At 45.4% G+C, this 27,015-nt stretch overlaps 1 protein-coding gene across 1 annotated transcript in view; it reads left to right on the top strand.

Moving 5' to 3' along the window:
• The window catches only part of CEP192 (centrosomal protein 192), a 310,915-nt gene that overhangs the window by 94,058 nt on the left and 189,842 nt on the right, over positions 1 to 27,015 (top strand). The window contains exons 8-9 of the mRNA XM_069731008.1: positions 26,278 to 26,349; positions 26,433 to 26,567. Coding sequence (XP_069587109.1) covers positions 26,278 to 26,349; positions 26,433 to 26,567 — 207 coding nt within the window. The remainder of the gene's footprint in view (positions 1 to 26,277; positions 26,350 to 26,432; positions 26,568 to 27,015) is intronic.

Genomic DNA, 27,015 nt, shown 5'->3' with positions numbered 1-27,015 from the left:
TCCGGCATTGTGGTGAATGGCCGATATGTGTTGCAGAGGAGGAGACTCTGCGCTGCCAGACTGAAGCGATGTGGTGTTCTGGGACCTGTAGTCCTATAGTTATAGTGTTGTATAAGTCATGGGAGGTTTGGCAGGGCTAGTTATGTGAGATGGGCGGGACAAACTAGCCACACATCCACACTCCCACCCAGAGGAGTGGTTAAGGGTATATAATGTGACCAGGGTGTGGGTCACATGGTTCCTGTGTGGTTCCAGTGAAAGGTCCTGGAGAGCCTGTGTTGGGAGGTCCTGGGAGTAGGACTGGATCCCTGAATAGCACACTGAACCTGTGTTGGATTTCCTGGGAGTAGGAGTCCTGAATAGCACATGATGGGGCTTTGGACCTGGTGAGCCTGGTGTGTTGGATTTCCTGGGAGTAGGAGTCCTGAAGAGCACATGGTGGGGCTTTGGACTTGCCGGTGGCCTGGGGTGTTGGACGAGATCCTGAACAGCACCTGGACAGGTCACATGTGCAATTTATGTGGGGAAGCTACCGTCCTTCGGTGGGTCTGGACTGACTAAGATATGCCGCCCAGGCAAGTTGGTGATCCCTGTGAGGCAGCTTTCCCGGAGGAGTGGACTGACCAGGAGTCAGCAGGTGGAGCAGGAGCTTCCGTCAGGTACCTGTACAGACTGTTGGTACTTGTGATATGAACTGTGTGGTAACCCACGGCAACTGGTCAGGGGAGGACCAGTGTGTTTAGTTGCTGCAAACCGTGATGTATGTTGGTGCCTGTTGTGCTCCATGGACATTGGTGAAGTGTACGGCGTACGGACACCCATGGTAACTGGGCGAAGTGAGAGGCACAGCATGTTTAGTGTCCGTGAAACAAAGCCGTAAAAGAAGTGTTTAAGATAAAGATGCAAGTTAATATCACCAGTTGGTGCCTATTGTGTTTGATGAAAGTATAATATAAACTGTGCATACCCGGTTTATGACCCTTTAATAACCCGTATGGGCTATTATGTGTTCAAAAATCGTGCCTTACTACGTTAATCCCGTGCCAAGCGAGTGTCCCCCAATACACTTAGTGATAGCAATCTTACAGCCCCTACAGGAGCATAATTGCTAAAAGCTTTGTTCCCTTCATACAGAAATATTTATTTTAACCAAGTATAAATACATATAAAACTCCTTTAGGCACTCCAAATAGTGATAGAGCTACTTAACTAGTTCATGATTAGGCAAATTTTCATTTTTTTTTTTTTTACTGTACATAAACTTTTAACCGCTGTAAAAAAAATAAATAAAAAATAAATGATTAATACATATACCTTATTTTTCGGACTATAAGACGCACTTTCTCACAAAAAAATTTGGGAGGAAAATGGGGGTTGCTTCTCATAGTCCGAACGCAGGCTTACCGGTGGGTTGCGGCAGTGGTGTAGCAGCGGAATCGGCGGCAGAGGTGTGGCGATGCTGAGGCTCGGTGTAGTCGGTGCGGAGTGCATCGTTTGTTTCCCTGCAGCCATCTTTCCGAAGCCAAGGGCTGCCGGAGGCCGTGCGTGCACAGATTAGGATTTCAGCAGCCATTTTCTTGAAGCCGAGGGCCGCCGAGATCTCAATCTGTGCGGCGTCAGGAAAATGCCCACCGAGAAACTGGTGATACACTCGGCTCTGCTCGCCGTGGTCACCGGGCTGTGACATCAACACATTTCTGCCACCGGCATCCAGAGGAAGGGACCCTGCTCCATGCTCTGCCTCACCACCGACACCTGACCAGCAGAATCGCACCCCGGGACTGCAGCATTGCCCCACTTCTGCCATCGCCAGCTTCCTGAGGAAGGGACCATGCCTCCTGTGACCCCCACTCCACCACTGCTGGCCCTCAGGTAAGATACCTTAAATTCAGACAATAAGACGGACCGCCATAATATAAAAATCTTTTTTTCTGCTATTTTCCACCCTGAAGTTTGGGGTGCGTCTTATAGTCTAAAAAAATACGGTATATCTTTTTTTTTAGACATTAAAATTTTTTTTCTTTTATGATCACTGAAAAGATTATTACCGTATTTTTCTGACCATAAGACGCACTTTTTTTCATCCAAATTTAAGAGGAAAGTGTGGGTGCGTCTTATGGTAGGGATGTAACGTGGGGAGGGGCAGCAGCGAGTGAGATTGCACTGGGAGGCAGGAGGCATAAAAATGTCCCTGCCTGGCTTCAGGAATCGGCACTGGGGAAACCACATGGTCCCGATCATTAAAGTACAGTGAATATTCATTAGCTGCTTCCCCGCCCACCTGTCAGCTGAGCAGTAAGCTGGGAGCAGCACATGAATACTCCTTCACAGGGACACACATGGTTTCACTAGCGCTGGATTCCTGCAGCAGCTGGAAAGATCTGTGTGTCTGGTGGAGGAGGGGGCAGCAGCAGGGGCCAGAGGAGACAAGATCACTGCATACCTGCCTGCCAGGGCTGTGCTGGGTGCTGAGTGCTCCAGCACAAGGACCTGTGTGATGTCAGGAGTGGGCGGGCTGGAGCATCACATGGCAGCACAGAGCCCTCCCTCTTCTGATGTCATCACAGGTCCTGCAGACACCACACTACACTCTGCAAGCTTACTCCTGTGCTGTGGAGAGGCAACAAGAGGGAGCGCTCTGTGGTGTCATGGGATGGGATGCTCCAGCATTTTACCTCACCACAGTGTGGCTGTCTGCCACAATGAAAAGGTTAGTCACTACAACACACAATAAAGCACTCTGCCACTTCTGTGGTGAACTATATCTCCCAGCATGCCAACGTTTTGGGAGGTATTTGAGCACATAAGTACATTTTTGTTTTATTGATGACTTCTACTGTTACTGGGACTGGCATATTATCCCCACTTACATGAGAATATCCTTTTTTTTTTTTTTTTTTTTTTTCTGCAGAGCTTTCTTGGTATCTTAGGACCCAGCATCTCTTACTTTTTTTTTTTTTAACGAGATCACATGAGGTCTATGTATGGAGGAGGTAGTACGGTCAGTGTATCCTAATCTGTGCGCCGCGCTTACACAGTGATGTGTGTGTGTGTGTATACAGTACAGACCAAAAGTTTGGGCACGCCTTCTCATTTATAGATTTTTCTGTATTTTCGTGACTATTAAAATTGTACATTCACACTGAAGGTATCAAAACTATGAATTAACAGATGTGGAATTATATACAAAAAAGTGTGAAACAACTGAAATTATGTCTTATATTCTAGGTTCTTCAAAGTAGCCACCTTTTGCTTTGATGACTGCTTTGCACACTCTTGGCATTCTCTTGATGAGCTTCAAGAGGTAGTCACCGGGAATGCTTTTCAATTCACAGGGGTGCCCTGTCAGGTTTCATAAGTGGGATTTCTTGCCCTATAAATGGGGTTGGGACCATCAGTTGTGTTGTGCAGAAGTCTGGTGGATACACAGCTGATAGTCCTACTGAATAAACTGTTAGAATTTATATTATGGCAAGAAAAAAATCAGCTAAGTAAAGAAAAACGAGTGGCCATCATTAATTTAAGGAATGAAGGTCAGTCAGTCCGAAAAATTGGGAAAACTTTGAAAGTGTCCCCAAGTGCAGTGGCAAAAACCATCAAGCGCTACAAAGAAACTGGCTCACATGAGGACCGCCCCAGGAAAGGAACACCAAGAGTCACCTCTGCTTCTGAGGATAAGTTTATCCGAGTCACTAGCCTCAGAAATTGCAGGTTAAACAGCAGCTCAGATTAGAGACCAGGTCAATGCCACACAGATCAGACTTCTAGCAGCAGACACATCTGTACAACAACTGTTAAGAGGAGACTTTGTGCAGCAGGCCTTCATGGTAAAATAGCTGCTAGGAAACCACTGCTAAGGACAGGCAACAAGCAGAATAGACTTGTTTGGGCTAAAGAACACAAGGAATGGACATGAGACCAGTGGAAATCTGTGCTTTGGTCTGATTAGTCCAAATTTGAGATCTTTGGTTCCAACCACCGTGTCTTTGTGCGACGCAGAAAAGGTGAACTGATAGACTCTACATGCCTGGTTCCCTCCGTGAAGCATGGAGGAGGAGGTGTGATGGTGTGGGGGTGCTTTGCTGGTGACACTGTTGGGGATTTATTCAAAATTGAAGGCATACTGAACCAGCATGGCTACCACAGCATCTTGCAGCGGCATGCTATTCCATCCGGTTTGCGTTTAGTTGGACCATCATTTATTTTTCAACAGGACAATGACCCCAAACACACCTCCAGGCTGTCTAAGGGCTATTTGACCATGAAGGAGAGTGATGGGGTGCTACGCCAGATGACCTGGCCTCCAGTCATCAGACCTGAACCCTGACTGCAGAGTGAAGGCAAAAGGGCCAACAAGTGCTAAGCATCTCTGGGAACTCCTTCAAGATTGTTGGAAGGCCATTCGTGGTGACTGCCTCTTGAAGCTCATCAAGAGAATGCCAAGAGTGTGCAAAGCAGTCATCAAAGCAAAAGGTGGCTACTTTGAGGAACCTAGTTTATAAGACATAATTTCAGTTTTTTCACACTTTTTTGTTAGTATATAATTCCACATGTGTTAATTCATAGTTTTGATGCCTTCAGTGTGAATGTACAATTTTCATAGTCAAAAATCTTTAAATGAGGTGTCCAAACTTTTGGTCTGTACTGTATATACACACACACACATCACTGTGTAAGCGCTGCTCACAGATTAGGATACACAGAGAGATAGATGGATGTATAGAGAGATAGATATATAGATGATATAGAGAGAGATATATAGAGATGGTAGACAGGAAGTCTAGCAGTGTTTAACAGCCGGTTCCCTGCCCCCAAAGCTGCATATTAAAATGCAGCTGCTCTGCAGTGCATTAATGTTTTAGAATGTCACTGGAAAGTAGAACCAGGGGTACGTGGAGGTTAACTCTGAAATAGATTAAAGAAGTTCTTGGTGGGCAAAAAAGAAATCCTAGACCATCATAATTATCCATGTAATTTAGTGTAAATGTGTTAAAATACTTACCAATCGCCATCTTCCCCTGTTTCCAGCGCCACTCTGATCCTTTTCTGGTTATAGGAGTGCACCTCTTCTTGCCAGCTAATTGTGGCTGCTGTGTGAGGGCCGGTAACACTTTTTTTACCCTTCGCCATGACAGCACCCACTGGAGAGATAGGGATCCGCCCCAAGGAACAGGAAACCTACAGAGAAATAAAAGGGTGCGGTCCCCCTCTCCTCCTCAGTTTAGGTTTCCTGTTCCCAGGAGACAGGATCTCTGGATCTCACGGATTCTCAGAAACCTTACCTGGGCCGGAAGCATCCGCCTGTGCGGTCTCTGCGGGAATGGCAGGGGATGCGGTCCAGAAGCAGCGTCGGGGGAGACTCCGTTAGACGGCTCCCCCCTCGTCTGTCCGGCGCACATGATGGCTGGGTCCGGGGAGAGGCTGCCCGGTCTGACTGTGGAACGCTGCGGGGAGGTGCGGCCTGAAAGGAGCCTGGACGCGGGCCGACATATGGGGTCCGGGATCAATTGCATGATCCCCAGTGGCAGCCGGAACACCACTCCTTAAGCGCAGGGCCGAGGTAAGAGCGTGGCCGCACATGTGGGGAGCGGTGTAAGCCACCATTACCTGCCCGGAAGTGATTGCAGTACTTCCGAGGCATTCATCAGCGGTGGGGGAAAGCGCGGTTCGCGCATGCGCAGTTCACCGCAAAAAAAAAAAAAAATCATCAAACCGGATCTTTTCTGCCTATAAATGAGGGATGTGCACAGGCGATGCAACATGTCATCCCCAGGCAAGACGGTGGACCCAGCAGCTGATGCACCCAGCAGGAGGTCCTCAGATGCCAGCCGCAGGAGCGATGCCACAGATTCAAGATCCAGGAAGACGTTTCAGCCACCTGATTCGGTACCATACAGCTTCACTGGGTGAGTGTAAAATCCCTCTGCCTATAAAGCTGACACACTTTTCCGCAATATCTTCCTCACCCAGGCCAAAAAGAAACAAAAATCTAAGCACAAACAGTGTGCATTATGTGACGAACCTCTCCCAGATTCCCACCCCAAAAAGCTCTGCAACCAATGTATTACCGAAACAATGCAGAGTCCATCTATGTCGGTTACAGATATACGGGCCATAATTAGGGAAGAGTTACAGGCCATTACACAAGCAAGTGCACCCCCTAAGAAGTCCAGTAAAGAGAAGGCAGTATCCAGCTCTGAGTCTGATGAGGAAGGCGTCATCCACTCAGACTCCTCGCATACATCATCCTCTTCCTCAGAATAATCTGACATTGAAGGTTGGGCTTCTTTTCCCCTTGATGGGGTTGACAACCTAGTAAAGTCCATCAGGAATACAATAGGTTGTGAGGATACAAAAGATGACCAAACTGCACAAGACATCATGTTTGCAGGGTTGGCATAGAGGAAGAGAAGAGCCTTTCCAGTGATTCCTGGCACTAATAGAGAGGGAGTGGGAAAAACAGGACCAGAGAGGTTTTCTCCCATCAGCCTCCGAAAGGAAGTACCGCTTTAGTGACGAGGAATTAATTTCATGGACTAAGATTCCTAAAGTAGACGCAGCAGTGGCCTCCACTTCAAAACAATAAGCTTTAAGTGTCGAGGATGCAGGCCTACTCTCTGATCCTCTAGATCGGAAAGCGGAATCGTCACTGAAAAGATCATGGGAAGCTAGATCCATGCTAGTTTGGATTGATCAGTTAGATCAACAGATCGAACAGGGGGTCTCCAGACAAAAATTGCGGGATGCAATACCATTAGAGGAGCAGCAGCATTCATGGCCGATGCGTCAGCTGACTCTCTACGCCTCGCAGCTAGATCGGCAGGTCTAGTAAATAATGCCAGACGTGCGTTGTGAATGAAGAGCTGGAAGGGGGATACACAATCGAAAGCTAAGATATGTGCTATTCCGTGCGAGGGTGAGTTTCTATTTGGAAAAGCGTTGGATGAGATCCTCAAAAAAGCAAAAAAGAGGAAATTCCTAGGGCACCTCGAATCAAAAATAACATTATCAGAGAAGGTATTATCTTCCTTGTTGTGGTGGCTAGATAATAAGAACTTAACGGGCGGTGTCCCTTGGGCGATAATACCATCCCACACGGTAACCACTGATGCTAGTCCCCACGGGTGGGGCGCACACATGGGGGATAAATTCTGCCAGGGAATATGGAATAAAGATGAGATTTTATATTCATCAAATTTAAGAGTTGAATGCAGTAAACTATGCACTGCGTCAATTTCTCCCACAGCTACGAGGAAATCATGTCAGAATCTGTTCAGACAACACTACGACAGTGGCGTATTTAAACAAACAAGGCGGCACACGATCAGACGCTCTGTCTTCCGCAAAGAATACCTTAATCCTGGCCGAAAAGCATCTGTTGTCCCTCTCTGCGGTCCACATCAAAGGAGAGAGCAATCAACAAGCAGACTTTCTAAGTCTACACACTCTACATCAAGGAGAATGGTGTGTAAATCCTCACATATTCCACAAAGTAACATTGTTGTTGGGCAGGCCCCAGATAGACCTGATTGCTACGAAACAGAACAGACAAGTCCAGAAATTTGCATCTCGGTCCCGTGCAGACCACCTGGACATTTTAGATGCTCTTCAAACACCCTGGCAATTCAAGCTGGCATATGCCTTCCCTCCGATAATTCTGCTTCCAGAAGTAATACGGAAGATCAGGGAAGAACAGGCCAGGATAATATTGATAGCACCATTCTGACCCAAAAGACCATGGTTCTCGTGCCAGCAGTCAATGTCGGTGACAGATCCATGGGTCCTCCCCTCAATCCCAGACCTTCTCTCTCAGGGACCTTTCTTCCACCCTCAAGTGGATAGCCTCCACTTAACTGCCTGGAATTTGAAAGATAGGAGACAAAAAAAGCGCAAATAGGGTCTTATCCCCAGGATTGTTTCTGATCAATTGTGAGAGAACTGCTCACCTGGTAGTACACAGTACAAGCGTGTAGTTTGTCAGCTGCTGCAGATCCACAGGTCGGCGCTGCGACCTCTCAGAACCGTTATAATAGATGAAATGTGGATTACATCCGCGCTGCTGCGACAAATAGATCGAGATATACTTGTAAGATGTCCGGGTGGTTTATTCAACGCGTTTCGAAGCTCATGGCTTCTTCTTCAGGAAGTTTCCACACAAAGAATTTGAAAGGCAGATATTAAATTCCAGGGGGTTCTCGAAAGGCCTAATTGATACACTCCTGCTTAGCAGGAAGCCATCTACAACAAAAATTTATACCAAAATATGGAAAAAGTTTCTTCAGTTCCATACAGGTTCAAACCCCTCTGAAGTCCCATTAAAATCTATCCTAGAATTTCTACAGAATGGGAAAGAGTTAGGTCTGTCGGTTAACACACTAAAAGTTCAGGTGTCCGCTCTGGGTGCCCTCTATGGCCATAATATTGCTGGTAATAAATGGGTATCCCGCTTCATCATGGCCTGTGAACGAGTTACTCCTGTCCACATACCTAGAATAGCTCCTTGGGACCTAAACCTAGTCCTAGACTCTCTAACGGAACCTCCGTTTGAGCCTATAGACACAGTTTCTCTAAAACATTGTCGCTAAAAGCAGCCTTCTTAGTAGCCTTAACATCGGCTAGAAGAGTCAGCGACATTCAGGCCTTGTCGATGGATCAACCTTACCTTCTCAAATTTCATGACAGACTAGTTTTAAAACCAGACCTTCCTAAGGTAGCAGGGAAATTCCACAGGTCACAAGAAATACACCTTACTTTCTTTAAAGACCCCTATACTCCTGAAGAACAAAAATTTCACACTCTAGATGTCAGGAGAGTAGTTTTGCAATATATTGAAAAAACTAGTAGTTGGAGCCAGAGTAGGGCTCTGTTCATATCCTTCCAGGGCAAAAAGAAAGGATATGGAGTCACAAGAGCAACATTATCCAGGTGGATAAGGGACGCTATCTGGTTGGCCTATTCCATGAAAAATAAAGAACCTCCGGAGGGCATCAAAGCACATTCCACCAGAGCCATGGCTTCCTCCTGGGCCGAAAAAGGGAACGTTCCAATTGAGGACTTATGTAAGGCCGCAACATGGTTTTTCTCCTTCCACTTTCTATAATCACTACAGGCTTGACCTTTCATCAGACTCTAACCTACACTTTGGCAGGACTATCCTCAGCACGGTGGTCCCCCCCCCCAGGTGTTGGTCTCTGGAAATCTCTCCAGTGGGTGCTGTCATGGCGAAGGGTAAATAACCGGATTACTTACGGTAATGCTCTTTTTAATGAGTCCGTGACAGCACCCAGTCACATCCCTCCCTAATAAATAAAAGCCAATGTAATTACTTCTATGAAGTTTATAACCTGATGATATATTGTAATATTTGACTAATACTGGCGGTCCTCCGGGTACTCTGAAATTAAACTGAGGAGGAGAGGGGGACCGCCCCCTTTTATTTCTCTGTAGGTTTCCTGTTCCTTGGGGCGGATCCCTATCTCTCCAGTGGGTGCTGTCATGGACTCATTAAAAGAGCATCACCGTAAGTAATCCGGTTAATCAATGTAAGTCTATAGAGATTTGGAATGGGGCTCTATAAAGTTACATTGTGAAAGTGACTTCCATCCACATATGAACCCCTGTTTGAGCCGATTAGGCCGGGGTCACACTTGCGTGTGCAATGTGAGAAACTCGCACGAGTCTCTTGCATCAATACCCGTGCTGTATTCTGTAAGTGATGTTCTCGGTGCTGATACCGTCCACACTCAGGCTCGGTGTGCTGCAAGGGGGCAATGAGCTATATAATGTACTCATTTACTGTAATGTAGCACTCTGGAGCTGCCAGTACCACCCACTCTGGACAAAGTTACTACCTAATAAAAGTTTTGTTCTTTGGTTTTGTGGCTTATGCGTCCTCTAATCCATCCAGTACATACAGTGGTTACGGAAAGTAACCTATTATAACGGGTGAAATATTACAATCCAGCCATGGCCGATGCTGCAATATCATCGGCCATGGCTGGAAACACTAATGTGCCCCCACCCCACCCCATCGATCGCCCCCCCAGCCCTCTGATCTGTCCGGTACACTGCCCCGCTCCCCTCCGTCCTCCTGTCTGCGCCCCCCCGTGCTCTTGTCCGCTCACCCCTGTGCTCCAATCACCCCCCCTGCACTCCGATCCACCCCCCCGTGCTCCGTTCCACCCCCCGTACTCCGTTCCACCCCCGTGCTCCGTTCCACCCCTCCCGCGTTCCGATCCACCCCCCCATGCTCCGATCCCCCCCCCCCCCGTGCTCCCCTTTTGCCCCCATCATACTTACCGATCCTGCCGGGGACCGTCCGTCTTCTCCCTGGGTGCTGCCATCTTCCAAAATGGCGGGCGCATGCGCAGTGCGCCCGCCGAATCTGCCGGCCGGCAGATTCGTTCAAAGTGCATTTTGATCACTGAGATATAATCTATCACAGTGATCAAAATAATAAATGACACCCCCCCTTTGTCACCCCCATAGGTAGGGACAATAAAAAAAATTAAGATTTTTTTTTTTCCACTAATGTTAGAATAGGGTTAGGGGTAGGGTTAGGGTTTCGTTATGTGCACACGTATTCTGGTCCTCTGCGGATTTTTCCGCTGCGGATTTGATAAATCCGCAGTGCTAAACCGCTGCGGATTTATGGCGGATTTACCGTGTTTTTTCTGCGCATTAAACTGCGGTTTTACAACTGCGATTTTCTATTGGAGCAGTTGTAAAACCGCTGCGGAATCCGCACAAAGAAGTGACATGCTGCAGAATGTAAACCGCTGCGTTTCCGTGCAGTTTTTCCGCAGCGTGTGTACAGCAATTTTTGTTTCCCATAGGTTTACATTGAACTGTAAACTCATGGGAAGCTGCTGCGGATCCGCAGCGTTTTCCGCAGCGTGTGCACATACCTTTAGAATTAGGCTATGTGCACACGGTGCGGATTTGGCTGCGGATCCACAGCGGATTGGCCGCTGCGGATTCGCAGCAGTGTTCCATCAGGTTTACAGTACCATGTAAAGCTATGGAAAACCAAATCCGCTGTGCCCATGGTGCGGAAAATACCGCGTTGTATTTTCCGCAGCATGTCAATTCTTTGTGCTGATTCTGCAGCGTTTTACACCTGTTCCTCAATAGGAATCCGCAGGTGAAATCCGCACAAAAAACACTGGAAATCCGCGGAAAATCCGCAGGTAAAACGCAGTGCCTTTTACCCGCGGATTTTTCAAAAATGATGCTGAAAAATCGCACACGAATCCGCAACGTGGGCACATAGCCTTAGGGTTGTGGTTAGGGTTGTGATTAGGGTTATGGCTACAGTTGGGATTAGGGTTAGGAGTGTGTTTGGGGTTAGGGTTGTGATTAGGGTTATGGCTACAGTTGGGATTAGGGTTAGGGGTGTGTTGGGGTTAGTGTTGGAGGTAGAATTGAGGGGTTTCCACTGTTACGGCACATCAGGGGTCTCCAAACGCAACATGGCGCCACCATTGATTCCAGCCAATCTTGTATTCAAAAAGTCAAATGGTGCTCCCTCAATTCCGAGCCCCGACGTGTGCCCAAACAGTGGTTTACCCCCACGCATGGGGTATCAGCGTACTCAGGATAAACTGCGCAACAATTACTGGGGTCCAATTTCTCCTGTTACCCTTGTGAAAATAAAAAAATGCTTGCTAAAACATCATTTTTGAGGAAAGAAAAATGATTTTTTATTTTCACGGCTCTGCGTTGTAAACGTCTGTGAAGCACTTGGGGGTTCAAAGTGCTCACCACATATCTAGATAAGTTCCTTGGGGGGTCTAGTTTCTAAAATGGGGTCACTTGTGGGGGGTTTCTACTGCTTAGGCACACCAGGGGCTCTGCAAACGCAACGTGACGCCCGCAGACCATTCCATCAAAGTCTGCATTTCAAAAGTCACTACTTCCCTTCTGAGCCCCGACGTGTGCCCAAACAGTGGTTTACCCCCACACATGGGGTATCAGCGTACTCAGGAGAAACTGGACAACAACTTTTGGGGTCCAATTTCTCCTGTAACCCTTGGGAAAATAAAAAATTCTGGGCTAAATAATTATTTTTGAGGAAAGAAAACGTATTTATTATTTTCACGGCTCTGCATTATAAACTTCTGTGAAGCACTTGGGGGTTCAAAGTGCTCACCACACATCTAGATAAGTTCCTTTCGGGGTCTAGTTTCCAAAATGGGGTCACTTGTGGGGGGTTTCTACTGTTTAGCCACATCAGGGGCTCTGCAAACCCAACGTGACGCCCGCAGAGCATTCCATCAAAGTCTGCATTTCAAAACGTCACTACTTCACTTCCGAGCCCCGGCATGTGCCCAAACAGTAGTTTACCCCCACATATGGGGTATCAGCGTACTCAGGAGAAACTGGACAACAACTTTTGGGGTGAAATTTCTCCTGTTACCCTTGGGAAAATAAAAAATTGCAGGCTACAAGATCATTTTTGAGAAAATAATTTATTTTTTTTATTTTCATGGCTCTGCGTTATAAACTTCTGTGAAGCACTTGGGGGTTCAAAGTCCTCACCACACATATAGATTAGTTCCTTTGGGGGTCTAGTTTCCAAAATGGGGTCATTTGTGGGGGATCTCCAATGTTTAGGCATACAGGGGCTCTCCAAACGTGACATGGTGTCCGCTAATGATTGGAGCTAATTTTCCATTTAACCCTGCTGTTCTGTTCGGTCTGGGGAGACCTATTTTGAACTTTGGTATTTTTTGGGGTGTTCAAGATGCGGTTCTGAAACTTGTGGTTGATTGACTTAAATGAGGATGGGTCGGTCGGCCACGGGTTTCAGAGCCGCATCTTGAATATTTTAAAGAATATTGAAGTTCAAAGTCGGTCATTTTTGACCAACAGAACAGCAGGGTTAAAAAGCCAAATGGCGTGCCTTCCCTTCCGAGCCCTGCCGTGCGCCCAAACAGTGGTTTACCCCCACTAATTTCTCCTATTACCCTTGGCAAAATAGGAAATTCCAGGCTAAAAAATCATTTTTGAGGAAAGAAAAATGATTTTTTATTTTCATGGCTCTGCGTTATAAACTTCTGTGAAGCACCTGGGGGTTTAAAGTGCTCAATATGCATCTAGATAAGTTCCTTGGGGGGTCTAGTTTCCAAAATGGGGTCACTTGTGGGGGAGCTCCAATGTTTAGGCACACAGGGGCTCTCCAAACGCGACATGGTGTCCACTAACAATTGCAGCTAATTTTCCATTCAAAAAGTCAAATGGCGCGCCTTCCCTTCCGAGCCCTGCCGTGTGCCGAAACAGTGGTTTACCCACACATATGAGGTATCGGCGTACTCGGGAGAAATTGCCCAACAAATTTTATCATCCATTTTATCCTATTGCCCATGTGAATATGAAAAAATTGAGGCGAAAATAATTTTTTGTGTGGAAAAAAAAGTACTTCTTCATTTTTACAGATCAATTTGTGAAGCACCTGAGGGTTTAAAGTGCTCAATATGCATCTAGATAAGTTCCTTGGGGGGTCTAGTTTCCAAAATGGGGTCACTTGTGGGGGAGCTCCAATTTTTAGGCACACGGGGGCTCTCCAAACGTGACATGGTGTCCGCTAAAGAGTGGAGCCAATTTTTCATTCAAAAAGTCAAATGGCGCTCCTTCCCTTCCAAGCCCTGCCGTGCGCCCAAACAGTGGTTTACCCCCACATATGAGGTATCTGTGTACTCAGGACAAATTGGACAACAACTTTCGTGGTTCAGTTTCTCCTTTTACCATTGGGAAAATAAAAAAATTGTTGCTAAAAGATAATTTTTGTGACTAAAAAGTTAAATGTTCATTTTTTCCTTCCATGTTGCTTCTGCTGCTGTGAAGTACCTGAAGGGTTAATAAACTTCTTGAATGGGGTTTTGAGTACCTTGAGGGGTGCAGTTTTTAGAATGGTGTCACTTTTGGGTATTTTCAGCCATATAGACCCCTCAAACTGACTTCAAATGTGAGGTGGTCCCTAAAAAAAATGGTTTTGTAAATTTCGTTGTAAAAATGAGAAATCGCTGGTCAAATTTTAACCCTTATAACTTCCTAGCAAAAAAAAATTTTGTTTCCAAAATTGTGCTGATGTAAAGTATACATGTGGGAAATGTTATTTATTAACTATTTTGTGTCACATAACTCTCTGGTTTAACAGCATAAAAATTCAAAATGTGAAAATTGCGAAATTTTCAAAATTTTCGCCAAATTTCCGTTTTTATCACAAATAAACGCAGAATTTATTGACCTAAATTTACCACTATCATGAAGCCCAATATGTCACGAAAAAACAATCTCAGAACCGCTAGGATCCGTTGAAGCGTTCCTGAGTTATTACCTCATAAAGGGACACTGGTCAGAATTGCAAAAAACGGCAAGGTCTTTAAGGTCAAAATAGGCTGGGTCATGAAGGGGTTAATGTACACTCTGCATCCCATTTTTACTGGAAAAAAAAAACAGAACTGTAATAATTTTTGCAAATTTATTAAAAACAAAAACTGAAATTTCACATGGTCATCGTTATTCGGACCCTTTGCTCAGTATTGAGTAGAAGCACCCTTTTGAGCTAGTACAGCTATGAGCCGCCTTGGGAATGATGCAACAAGTTTTTTCCCTTCGCCCATGACGGCACACCTGAGAGAGGGGATCCGCCCAGTCAGGACAGGAAACCCTACTGAAAATATAAGGGCGGTACCTCTGTCACTTCAGTTTGGTTTTCTGTCCTGACAGGGACCTTCGTGCTGAACATGGCGGAAGATTTTTCTACTTACGCATTACCCGTCCCGGCGTGGAAGAACAGGCAGCGCCTGTGCGTCGGTCCTCGGTTACTGGAAGCGCTGTCTGCGGGTCCTCCTGGGCTTTGCGTCCGAGCGGCGTCGGTGCAGCACGGTCGGATGTCCGGGCTCCTTCCGTGGCTGCCACGCCACCCTCCTCTCTCTGCCGGCATCCAGGTGCGGCGGCCGTTTCCGGGTTGCCCGTCTGACGTCACGCTCAAGGCATGCTGGGAATGGGCATGCCCGCGTGGCATCGGGGGTGGGTGACGGATCCAAGATGGTGGCGCCCATTAAGAAAACACCAGCCGGTGGAAAAAGACTCCGGCGGCGCGGCAGAGGAGGGGAGGGGCCACCATTGGGCATCAGGGGGAGTGCAGTCGATCCTCCATAAAAGGGGCATGACCACAGAAGACGCGCTCATGCCCAAAAGCTTCATCATGGAAGTGGGGCATCAGGAGCAGCAGCAGCCACCGTCACAGCAGCAGCAGCCGCATCAGGAGCTCTCGCCAGATGCCTTGCCAAGCCACCAGCACACCAGGAGCAGCCGCACAAGTGGTAGGAGCAGCAGTCGTCCTGTCTGGCAAGACTCTTCGCCGTCCAGAAGGGACGCTGCACATGCCGCTGTCCAGCCGCCGAAACCGGTACCCTTGACTGCCAGTGGTGGTGAGTGATATACGTGACTGTGATTATAGAGAAATCAAGCACACCACTATATACAAAGATACCAAAGGAAAACTAGGAGTGCAAGCTCAGTAGTAAACAATAATGGTCAAAAAAGAGAGAGCACCACTGCAATAAATGCACACCACAAAATTTGTATAGAACATTATTGAACTGTATATTTTATTGGTATGTCACACAAAATATTAAAACATAATTAACCAGACAAGAATCAATCCACTCAGAAAAATAAGTACATGTTATAGTGCCCAATATACACAGATATGCATATAAACCAATCTCAGACCTACTGGCTCATGGGGCTATGTGGTGCAGCTCTGCAAACCTAACGTGGACAACAACATGCCCATCAAGGAATAGGGCCCCCCAAGGTAGGGAAGGAACCTATAGGTAAGACCACAGAAGATGACCAAAGACTATATATATATATATATATATATATATATATATATATATATATATATATATATATATATATATATATATATATATATATATATATATATATATATATATATATATATCCCCTTCATGACCCTGGGATTTTTCATTTTTCCGTGTTCGTTTTTCACTCCCCTCCTCTTCCCAGAGCCATAACTTTTTTATTTTTCTTTCAATATGGTCATTTGAGGGCTTATTTTTTGCGGGACGAGTTGTACTTTTGAACGACATCATTGGTTTTAGCATGTCGTGTACTAGAAAACGGGAAAAAAATTCCAAGTGCGGTGAAATTGCAAAAAAAGTGCAATCCTACACTTGTTTTTTGTTTGGCTTTTTTGCTAGGTAAACTAAATGCTAAAACTGACCTGCCATTATGATTCTCCAGGTCAGTACGAGTTCATAGACACCTAACATGACTAGGCTATTTTTTATCTAAGTGGTGAAAAAAAAATTCCAAACTTTGCTAAAAAAAAAAAAAATTGCGCCATTTTCCGATACTCGTAGCGTCTCCATTTTTCGTCATCTAGGGTCGATTGAGGGCTTATTTTTTGCGTGCTGAGATGACGTTTTTAATGATAGCATTTTGGTGCAGATACGTTCTTTTGATCACCCGTTATTGCACTTTAATGCAATGTCGCGGCGACCTAAAAAACGTAATTCTGGCGTTTCTAATTTTTTTCTCGCTACGCCATTTAGCGATCAGGTTAATGCTTTTTTTTAATTGATCGGGCGATTCTGAGCGCGGCGTTACCAAATGTGTAGATTTGATTTTTTTATTTTTTTTTTTTTATTTTGATTGGGGCGAAAGGGGGGTGATTTAAACTTTTATATTTTTATTATTTTTTTCACATTTTTTTTTTTACTTTTTTTTTAGCTTTTGCCATGCTTCAATAGCCTCCATGGGAGGCTAGAAGCAGGCACAACGCGATCGGCTCTGCTACATAGCAGCGATTTGCTGATCGCTGCTATGTAGCAGAAATGGAGGTGTGCTGTGAGCGCCGACCACAGGGTGGCGCTCACAGCCACCGGTCATCAGTAACCATAGAGGTCTCAAGGACCTCTATGGTTACAATGGAGACGCATCGCCGACCCCCGATCATGTGACGGGGGTCGGCGATGACGTCATTTCCGGCCGCCCGGCCGGATGCGGTAGTTAAATGCCGCTGTCTGCGATTGACAGCGGCATTTAACTAGTTAATAGGTGCGGGCAGATCGCGATTCTGCCCGCACCTATTGCGGGCACATGTCAGCTGTTCAATACAGCTGACATGTCCCGGCTTTGATGCGGGCTCACCGCGGAGCCCTGCATCAAAGCTGGGGATCTGACCTCGGACGTACTATCCCGTCCGAGGTCAGATAGGGGTTAGATAGATAGATAGATAGATAGATAGATAGATAGATAGATAGATAGATAGATAGATAGATATAGATAGATATAAAATATATATATATATACATACACACATACACACATACACTCATGCTCACATATACACACACATACATACATACATACATACATACACACACACACACACATACACACATATATATATATATATATATATATATATATATATATATATATATATATATATATATATATATATATATATATATATATATATATATATATATATATACACACACAGTGACCCCACGCTTATCGCTTTAGTAGAAAGGGCTTTTTGCAGGGGAGGTGGTGGCACACACACCAATGCACAAATAAATAGCAGTATGTGGAGTTGCCATAATTACCTGATGAAAATTGGTGTGCATGGATAGGAGCATCCCAGTGAGGGATCTATGTGAATGTCACCCTTATGGTAACAGGGTCCATTTTTCTGTTTGATCACTAGGGGTCGAGGAAATCTAGCAGCATAACAAAGAACCGAGAATGTACCCTTTGTAAAGTTCCGCTTGCAGTTCAGTGGCAGAAGGACCTCTGCGCTGACTGCATTAATAAAACTATACAGGAAGAGACCCCTAATTTCGACACTAGCCTTAAAGTCATAATACAGGCAGAGATAAAAGACTTCTTAAAACTGGCCCTTAAATACAGGGAGGAAAAGGTGTCTACGGATTTGGATGCCTCTCAGAGACAGGAGGGTCTTAAATCATCCCGGTCTCCCTCTACCTCCTCCGCCTCTATCCAGTCCTCAGATTCCTCCTCAGACAGTGATACAGGGGGTCTACCGTGTTTTCCAACTGAGGATGTAGAAAAACTAGTTAAGGCAGTCAGGTCTGCAAGGGGTCTTAAAGAGGAGAAGACACTTGGGTCACTTGAGGAAGTCATGTTTGGTGGGTTAGAAGAAAGAAGGAAACGTACGTTTCCGGTCAATGCAAAACTCAAAGCATTGATCGAAAAAGAATGGAGAAAACCCGAGAAAATGGGTACCTTGCCTTCTTCATCAAAAAGGAGATTTCCTTTTGATGATAAAGACTCCGAATCCTGGAAAAAGGTCCCTAAAATTGACGGTGCGGTGGCCAAATCTTTGAAAAAATCGTCCCTTCCATTAGAAGATTTAGGTGTCTTAAAAGACCCGCTTAACAAACAAACAGTTTTTTGAGACACATCTGGGAAGCTTCGGCTGGGGGCCTGAAACCAGCAATAGTTAGGACATGTACGGCCCGTGCTCTCATGGTCTGGCTACAGCAGATAGATTATCAGCTAATGGATAAAGTTCCTAGAAATCATAAAATTATATCCCTGCGAACATATTCTTAGTGAAAGGAGCAGCGGCTTTTTTGGCAGATTCCTCTGCGGATTCTGCAAGATTAACAGCTAGAGCAGTGGGCTTGTCCAATGCGGCAAGGAGAGCCCTATGGCTTAAAGGTTGTCCGGGGGATTTGCCATCTAAACATAAACTGCGCTCCATCCCATGCGACGGTCAATTCATCTTTTGGCAAAAAGCTAGAAGAGATCTTGGAACATGCAGGAGATAATTAGAAAGCCTTTCCAAGTTTCTCTAGAGATCCCCAAAAAATTTCCTTTCGGAGGAGAAGATTTAAGAGGTCGTCCCCCAAGAGATAAGAGAAATAGGGATTTTAAAGATAAAAGGGGATCGGGCTACATGTTCAAAAGGCCCTCTACATCAGCAAAAAAATCCCCCCAATGACATTACATCAGAGGTTGGAGGAATGCTCTTCCTCTTTTTTTCCGGCCTGGATAAACATCTCCCCCAGCACCTGGGTTTTAAATATTATCAAGGACGGTCTAAAGATAAAGTTCATCCACCCAGGCAGAATTCTGTAATAACTCCCCGGAGGAAGTCCCAGCAGGAGCAATCTGCTCTGGAGACTAAGTCTTCGGACTTGTTCACAAAAATGTCTTTACTCCCCCCTCTTTTTGATACAAAAACCAGATGGCCCTGGAGAACCATAGTCAATCTAAGAAAGCTCAATCAATCAGTAGAGAACTACAAGATGGAGTCTATCAACACGACCACAAAACTTCTGTTCCCACACTGCTTCATAGCAGTAATAGACTTAAAAGATGCATATTATCATCCCAATACATCAGGAATATCGGAAATACTTGAGTAGCGCTCTACATACAAAACCAAGTAAAACATTAGTAATATACAGCCCTTCCATTCGGCCTGTCTACAGCTCCCAGGGTCTTCACCAAGGTGATGGTAGAGGTAATGTCATACCTCCGATTCCGGGATGTGGTGATTGTCCCATACCTGGACGACTTCCTTGTGGTAGGGAGGACAGAGACCCATTGCTCCCATCAAGTAACAGTTGTAACATCAACTCTAATATAGCTGGGATGGATAATAAATACCCCCAAATCAAGATTAGTACCAGTAAAAGTGCAGTCCTTCCTAGGATTAATACTGGACTCCGAGCGTCAGCTCTGCCTCCTTCCGGAGAAGTGGCCAAAATAATGAACTTTACCAGTACAGCAATACATCAGCCAGCGATGACCCTAAGAAAAGCAATGTCCCTACTAGGCTCTTTAACGTCATGCATTCCGCTATAGGATGGGCGCAATTTCACCTGAGACAACTGCAGTGGGAAGTTTTGTCAGCTCAGATACTGTTACGAGGGCATTTGGAAGGAAATCTGTCTTTCTCAGGGCGCAAGAGATTCCCTAATTTGGTGGACTGTGAAGGAACATCTGAATGGGGGTCCAGTGGCAGAAACCGGTTGAAGACATAATCACGACCGATGCAAGCGGTATAGGTTGGGGGCTCATCTGAGGTCTCATTCAGTACAAGGAACCTGGTCCTTGCAAGAAAGGAATCAGGGCTCAAACGAAAAAACTATGGGCAGTGGAAAAGGCCTTGAAACATTTTCTCCCCTTGCTCCAGGACCGCCATACTCGAATCATGACGGACAATCGAGTAGTGGTAGCTTATATCAATCACCCGGGGCCTCATGGAGGTATCAAATCTATATTTTTCCAGTTTACAGAACAACACCTGTCGTCCCTCACAGCACTACACATAAGGGGTGTAGAAAACACACAGGCAGACTTCCTGAGTCGTAGAGGTCTGAGACGGGGAATGGTCCTTAAACCCCCAGGTGTTCCAACAAATAATACAAGCCTGGGGTACACAAGAAATACTTATTTGCCACCTCATACAACAAAAAGTCAAAAAATTCTGCTGTCTAAACCCAAGAGAACATCCTTTTGCAGTAGATGCCCTGCTAATGCCATGGAGGCTCTCTCTGGCCTTCGCATTCCCCCCGATAGTGATGATTCCCACACTAGTCCGGAAGATCAGAGAAGACCGAGCAAAATTAATACTCATAGCTCTATTCTGGCCAAGAAGGCAATTGTTCTCCCTTCTAAGGCAGATGTCATTAACAGAACCATGGATTCTGCCAGAAGTTCCGGACCTGTTAACCCAAGGACCAGTGACCCACTCTCAGGTGAAGGGCTTCCATCTGGCAGCCTGGAATTTGAGAGGGCGTTATTGAGTCGCCAGAGATTCTCACCAGGGTCCCCACCCTACTGAAAAGTAGAAAGCCTATAACATCTAGAATCTACGGTAGGATATGTAAAAAGTTTCTTGACTTCCTGGGTGAACCGTTGGGGGATGTAGCTCCAGTGGGACCCATCCTAGAGTTTCTGCAGGAAGGGTTGCAACTCGGGTTAGCGACTAGCACCCTTAAGGTTCAAGTTTCAGCCTTGGGGGCCCTATACAACTGCAACCTAGCATCAAATAGGTGGGTTTCACGATTCATAAAATCCTGTGGCAGGTCTAGACCGGTTTTTATCCCAAAAATCCCTCCTTGGGATCTAAATTTAGTCTTCGAAGCCTTAACCAAAGACCCTTTTGAGCCTTTGCAGGAGTTGTCACCTAAATTACTCACCATGAAAACAGTTCTACTGGTAGCCTTAACATCGGCCCATAGGGTAGGTGATTTACAGGCCCTGTTGATTTGCCCTCCTTATACTCAGGTTTTTGACGACCGGATAATTCTAAGACCAGACCCGGCATATCTCCCCAAGGTGGTCCAACAATTCCATAGGAGTCAGGAGATTACTTTACCATCGTTTTGTAATAATCCTAGAAATCCTGGGGAACAAAAGTTCCATATGTTAGATGTAAGAAGATCTATGTTACAATACATGTCCATGACTATAGTCTGTGGAGGAAAGACCAAACCCTATTTGTAGCCTTCCAGGGTAGTAAAAAAGGGTGTGGGGTAGCTAAAAGTACCATTGCTAGGGAGGCTTTTAGTTTATCCTACTCTGCGAGTGGCACACCGGTTCCTGAAGGCATCAAGGCTCATTTCACCAGAGCCGTGGCTACCTCCTGGGCAGAAAAGGCTGAGGTATCGATTGATCAAATTTGCAAGGCCGCTACCTGGTCCTCACCCTCAACTTCTTTCAAACACTACTGGCTAGATCTTTCTTCCTCTGCTGACCTAACCTTTGGTAGAAGGGTACTGCAAGCGGTGGTCCCTCCCTAAGCTTTCATTCTACAAAAGTCTCTCAGGTGTGCTGTCATGGGGGAAGGGAAAACACCAAAGTTACTTACCGGTAGTTATTTTTTCCGGAACCCATGACGGCACCTGTATATTCCCCCCCCCCCCCCCCTCTTTTATCACCCCTACGGTGTGCACTATAGTTTTGGGTGTTTTTTAGTTCATATGATGTGGTCATGGATTTGCCATGTGTACTTACCAGGGAGGCCTCTCATGCTCTGAAAACCAACTGAAGCAACAGAGAGGTACGGCCCTTTTATTTTCTGTAGGGTTTCCTGTCCTGACTGGGCGGATCCCCTCTCTGGTGTGCAGTCATGGGTTCCGGAAAAACCAGCTACCGGTAAGTAACCTTGGCGTTTCACACCTGGATTTGGGTATCCTCTGCCATTCTTCCTTGCAGGTCCTCTTCAGTTCCATCAGGTTGGATAGTGAACGTTGGACAGCCATTTTTACGTCTCTCCAGAGATGCTCAATTGGGTTTAGGTCAGAGCTCTGGCTGGGCCAGTCAAGAATGGTCACAGAGTTGTTCTGAAACCACTCCTTTGTTATTTTAGCTGTGTGCTTAGGATCATTGTCTTGTTGGAAGTTGAAATTTCAGCCAAGTCTCAAGACCAGAGCACTCTGGAAGAGGTCTTCATCCCCGATATCTCTGTAGTTGGCCGCATTCATGTTTCCTTCAATGACAATCGGTCGTCCTGTTTCTGCAGCTGAAAAACACTCCCATAGCATGATGCTGCCACCACCATGTTTCACTGTTGGGATTGTATTGGGCAGGTAATGAGCATTGCTTGGTTTTCTCCACACATGCCGCTTAGAATTATCACCAAAAAGGTCTATCTTCTTATCATCAGACCAGAGAATCTTATTTATAATAGTCTGGTAGTCCTTCCTGTGTTTTTTTTTGTTTGTTTTTTTTGCAAACTCACAGGCTTTCATATGTCTTTATATGAGGCTTCTGTCGGGCTACTCTGCCATAAAGGCCAGACTAGTGGAGGGCTGCAGTGATGGTTGACTCCCTACTGAATCTCTGGAGCTCAGCCACTGTGATCTTGGGGTTCTTCTTTACCTCTCACTAAGGCTCTTCTCCCACAATTGCTCAGTTTAACTGAACGGCCAGGTCTAGGAAGACTTCTGGTGGTCCCAAACTTCTTCCATTTAAGGATTATAGAGGCCACTGTGCTCTTAAACTACGTACACACGTTGCGGATTCGTGTACGGATTTTTCCGCGCCGCTTTTGAAAAATCCGCAGGTAAAACGCACTACATTTTACCTGCGGATTTACTGCGGTTTTTGTGCAGGTTCCACCTGTGGTTTTACACCTGCTTATTCCTATTGAGGAGCAGGTGTAAAACACTGCGGAATCCGCACAATGAATTGACATGCTGCGGAAAATACAACGCAGCGCTTCCACATAGTATTTTCCGCACCATGGGCACAGCGGATTTGGTTTTGCATAGGTTTGCATGGTACTGTAAACCGCATGGAAAACAGCTGCGAATCCGCAGCGGCTAATCCACTGCGGATCCGCAGCCAAATTCGCAACGTGTGCGCATAGCCTTGGAAACCTTGAGTTCTGCAGAAATTCTGTCGTAACCTTGGCCAGATCTGTGCCTTGACACAATTGTCTCTGAGCTCCTTGACCAGTTTCTTTGACCTCGTGATTCTCATTTGGTCTGACATGCACTGCAAGTTGTTATATAGACAGGTGTGTGCCTTTCCAAATCAAGTTCTATCAATTAAATTAAACACAGCTGTACTACAATGAAGGAGTAGACCCATCTGAAGGAGGATCACAAGGAAATGGACCGCATGTGGCTTAAATATGAGTGTCTGAGCAAACGGTCTGAATACTAAGGCTACGTTCAGATTAGCGTTTCCCGACGCTGCGTCGGGAAACGCAGCGGCGACGCACGCTTCATGAGCCCCTATGTTTAACATGGGGGACGCATGCGTTTTTCTTGTTGCGTTTTCCGACACGTGCGTCGTTTTTGACGCTAGCGTCGGACGCAAGAAAACGCAACAAGTTGCATTTTTCTTGCGTCCGATTTTCGTCAAAAAAACGACGCACGCGTCGCAAAACGCAGCGTTTTTGCGTGCGTTTGCACGCGTTTTTGCGTGCGTCGTGCGTTGCGCAACGCTAATCTGAACGTAGCCTTAGACAAAAGTAGAAAAACCAGCTCACCTGTTAGTCATGTGTTGTGGGGAAGCACGGATATCATGTAGTCATCATGTGGAACAAATGTAGCAAGGAAGCCCACGACACATGCAGCTGTGGTGCTGAACAGCTGATTATCAGGAGCGCTCCAAGTATCCGAGTTCCCAATGCAGCTATTCATTAAGTGCTATAGCTATTCGGATAAGGACTTATCCAAAGCTATTCGCTTATTCCTTATTTATTGCATCTTTTTGCTTGCTTGTGCAACGCATATACATTGAATGTTCCTAGAGACACAGCGGGAAACACAGTTCATAGGTTCAAAGTTATAGTAATTTTGGCTGCACTAGCAAGGCTTGATGGCAGCAAGTACTGAGGTTTGTTTGCACAGTAATACGCTAATTGCTGATAGTCTTCATTTCTAAAATTCAATTCTACTGACCCAAGAAACACCAATATGCTCACAACCATATACTGTAAATACAACACAAGTTTTGAGGTTCTTTTCTGTGCAGTGAGGAAACAAAACTAGACTTTGTCAGGTCTAGTGGTCACAGCAGTATGTCTGTAGGAGAAAAAATGAAACTTAAAGGGAACCTGTCACCAGGTTTGGCCGATATAAGATACGGCCTTCGCCTTTCAGGGCTTTACGGTATTCTATAATGCTGTTGATCAGCCCCCCGATCTGACCTGAAAGATGAGAAAAATAAGTTTTGTTTTTTTTTGTGTTTTTTTTATATACTTGTCAGCGGGCGGTCCTGTCCGATGGGTGTCGCAGGTCCCGGTCCGGCACCTCCCATCTTCTTATGAGCACCGCCCTCCTTCTTGCTTCATCGTTCCCCTATACCAGCGGCGCTCCTGCGCATGCGTATTTATCTGCCCTGTTGAGGACAGACCAAAGCACTGCAGTGTGCAGGTGCCGGGAAAGGTCAGAGAGGCCCAGCGCCTGCGCACTGACGTATTTTGCTCTGCGCTCGACAGGGCAGGTAAGTACGCCTGCGCAGGAGCGCGATGCCGGGGAACCCATGTGAATAACGCACAAACACGTCATCTACATGAAGCAAGCAGTAGGACATCATCGCAAGAAGATGGGAGGCGCCGGACCCGGACCTGCGACACCCATTGGACCAGACCGCCTGGCAGGTGAGTATAATGAAACTTATTTTTCTTATGTTTCAGGTTGGATCGGGGGCTTATCTACAGCATTTTAGAATGCTGTATATAAGCCCTGAAAGGCGGTGGCCGTATCTTATATCGGCCAAAACTAGTGAGAGGTTTCTTTTAATCTGAAAAGCACATCCAGCTTGCAGTGAAGCACAGCAGTGGCTTGTTAGTACTCTGGGGCTTGTTTTCCACCTCTAGCACTAGAAACATGCAGCTTGTGGAGGGCAAGATGGCTTCAATCTGGTGTCAAGAAAAAGCTTTTTGCCTTCAGTGAGGAAGCTGAAGCTTGGGCTTCATTGAACCATCTGACGTGGGTTGGGTTTCAGATGTCCTGGGAGATTCTAGAGTGGTCATCAGTTTCATGAGTCATGACTTGAATCCCATAGAGAACTTTTGGAATTTGCAGAAGGCAGTTAGTTGTAGCACTAAAACAGAAGAATATTGTTGAACTGGAGACTATTGTCCATAAGGAAGGCTGCTGGAAGCTGATGTGTGGTTATGCATCATGCTTACAGCAGTTCATAGCAACCAAAGCCGTTCTATGAAGTACTGAAGAATTCTGAGACTGCAGTGTGGCATTTTATGCTGGACGTGGAGAAACCACTTGTTTTATATTATGTGAAAAGTTCTCCAGCGTGGTCAGGATGTAAAAGTTTGTTTATTGTAGAAACCTAAAACAGACATGTAGTGAATACACTAGGAAGCCCAGGATGGCTAGCGACTGACGTGCTTCTACTTTGATTAAGACCTCACTGTCGAAACATGTCGGTCGCTAGCCATTCTGGGCTTCCTAGTGTATCCACTACATGTCCTTTTAATGTTTATACAATAAACATGAAGTTTTTTTTCCTGACCACGCTGGAGAACTTTCACATTGTTTGCTTCTACACGCCCAGAGCCGGGGCCATCTTCATCGGAAGAATTGATATACTTTGAACTGACTCTCCCATTCCCTGTTCCTTTATATATTTTGTTTGATATTACTTTTGTTGAACTTTTTACATTGTTTAGTTTATTGCAAACAGCAGAAATTTTGTAAATGTTAGTAAATCTAATTTACAAAGGGGTTGGATATTTTGATTATAACTGTATTTTTTTTCTTCTCTCTTTGTCAGACAAGAGGGAGTTTTGCAGGTACGGAAAAGAATCTTGAGTCTGAACACATGAAAGTGAATGAAGACCATGAAGTAAATATGGTTTGCGCACCTTTTCCACTATTTTTTGTTTTGTGATAGTTTTATGTTGCCTCTTATACTGTTCATTCTTTCAGAATCTCTTCCAGATGCCTCATGTACGCCTGGCTGCCACTGGCATGGACTCTGCTCCCGCTAGTGATGATGATGTAGAGTTTGAGCTGGAAAGCAATTCACAGCAGCACATACAAAGAGATAATTTCTTTGGAAATGTAAGTATACTATTGGTATGTTTATTAATCGTAGCCATGTATTCATTCTTTTCCATCATTAGCAGGTTTGGCTGTATTTTTGTGCTGTGCTGTAGTGTTGTACTTTGCTGGTTCAGTTTGTTTTTTTTCTTTGATTTTGCCTTAAAAATTACCTTGCATCAAGATTCCCAAATCACGTTATGCCAATACGTTTTTTTTGTTCCTTTTGTGTTGCTAAGTTCTCAGACTAAGCATAGGCCAGTTTTGACCTTCCTGGCAGAGCCTTATTTTTTTCTGATCTTACATGTCGCTTTATGTGGCAATAACCTTGGATGGCCTCTACATATCTTTCTGATTCTGAGACTGTTTTTGTCAGAACACATTTTTTTTCTTGATAGTTTTAAGTTGATTAAGCTAGCAGGTATGAATTCCTCAAAGTTTGAAAACTTTGAATTTGTATGGCTTTTAT

The sequence above is a fragment of the Ranitomeya imitator genome, chromosome 6, assembly GCF_032444005.1.
Source record: "Ranitomeya imitator isolate aRanImi1 chromosome 6, aRanImi1.pri, whole genome shotgun sequence".
NCBI lineage: Eukaryota > Metazoa > Chordata > Amphibia > Anura > Dendrobatidae > Ranitomeya > Ranitomeya imitator.
Note: the sequence above shows the minus strand (reverse complement) of the source record. Positions and strands in the feature narration are given on the sequence as shown.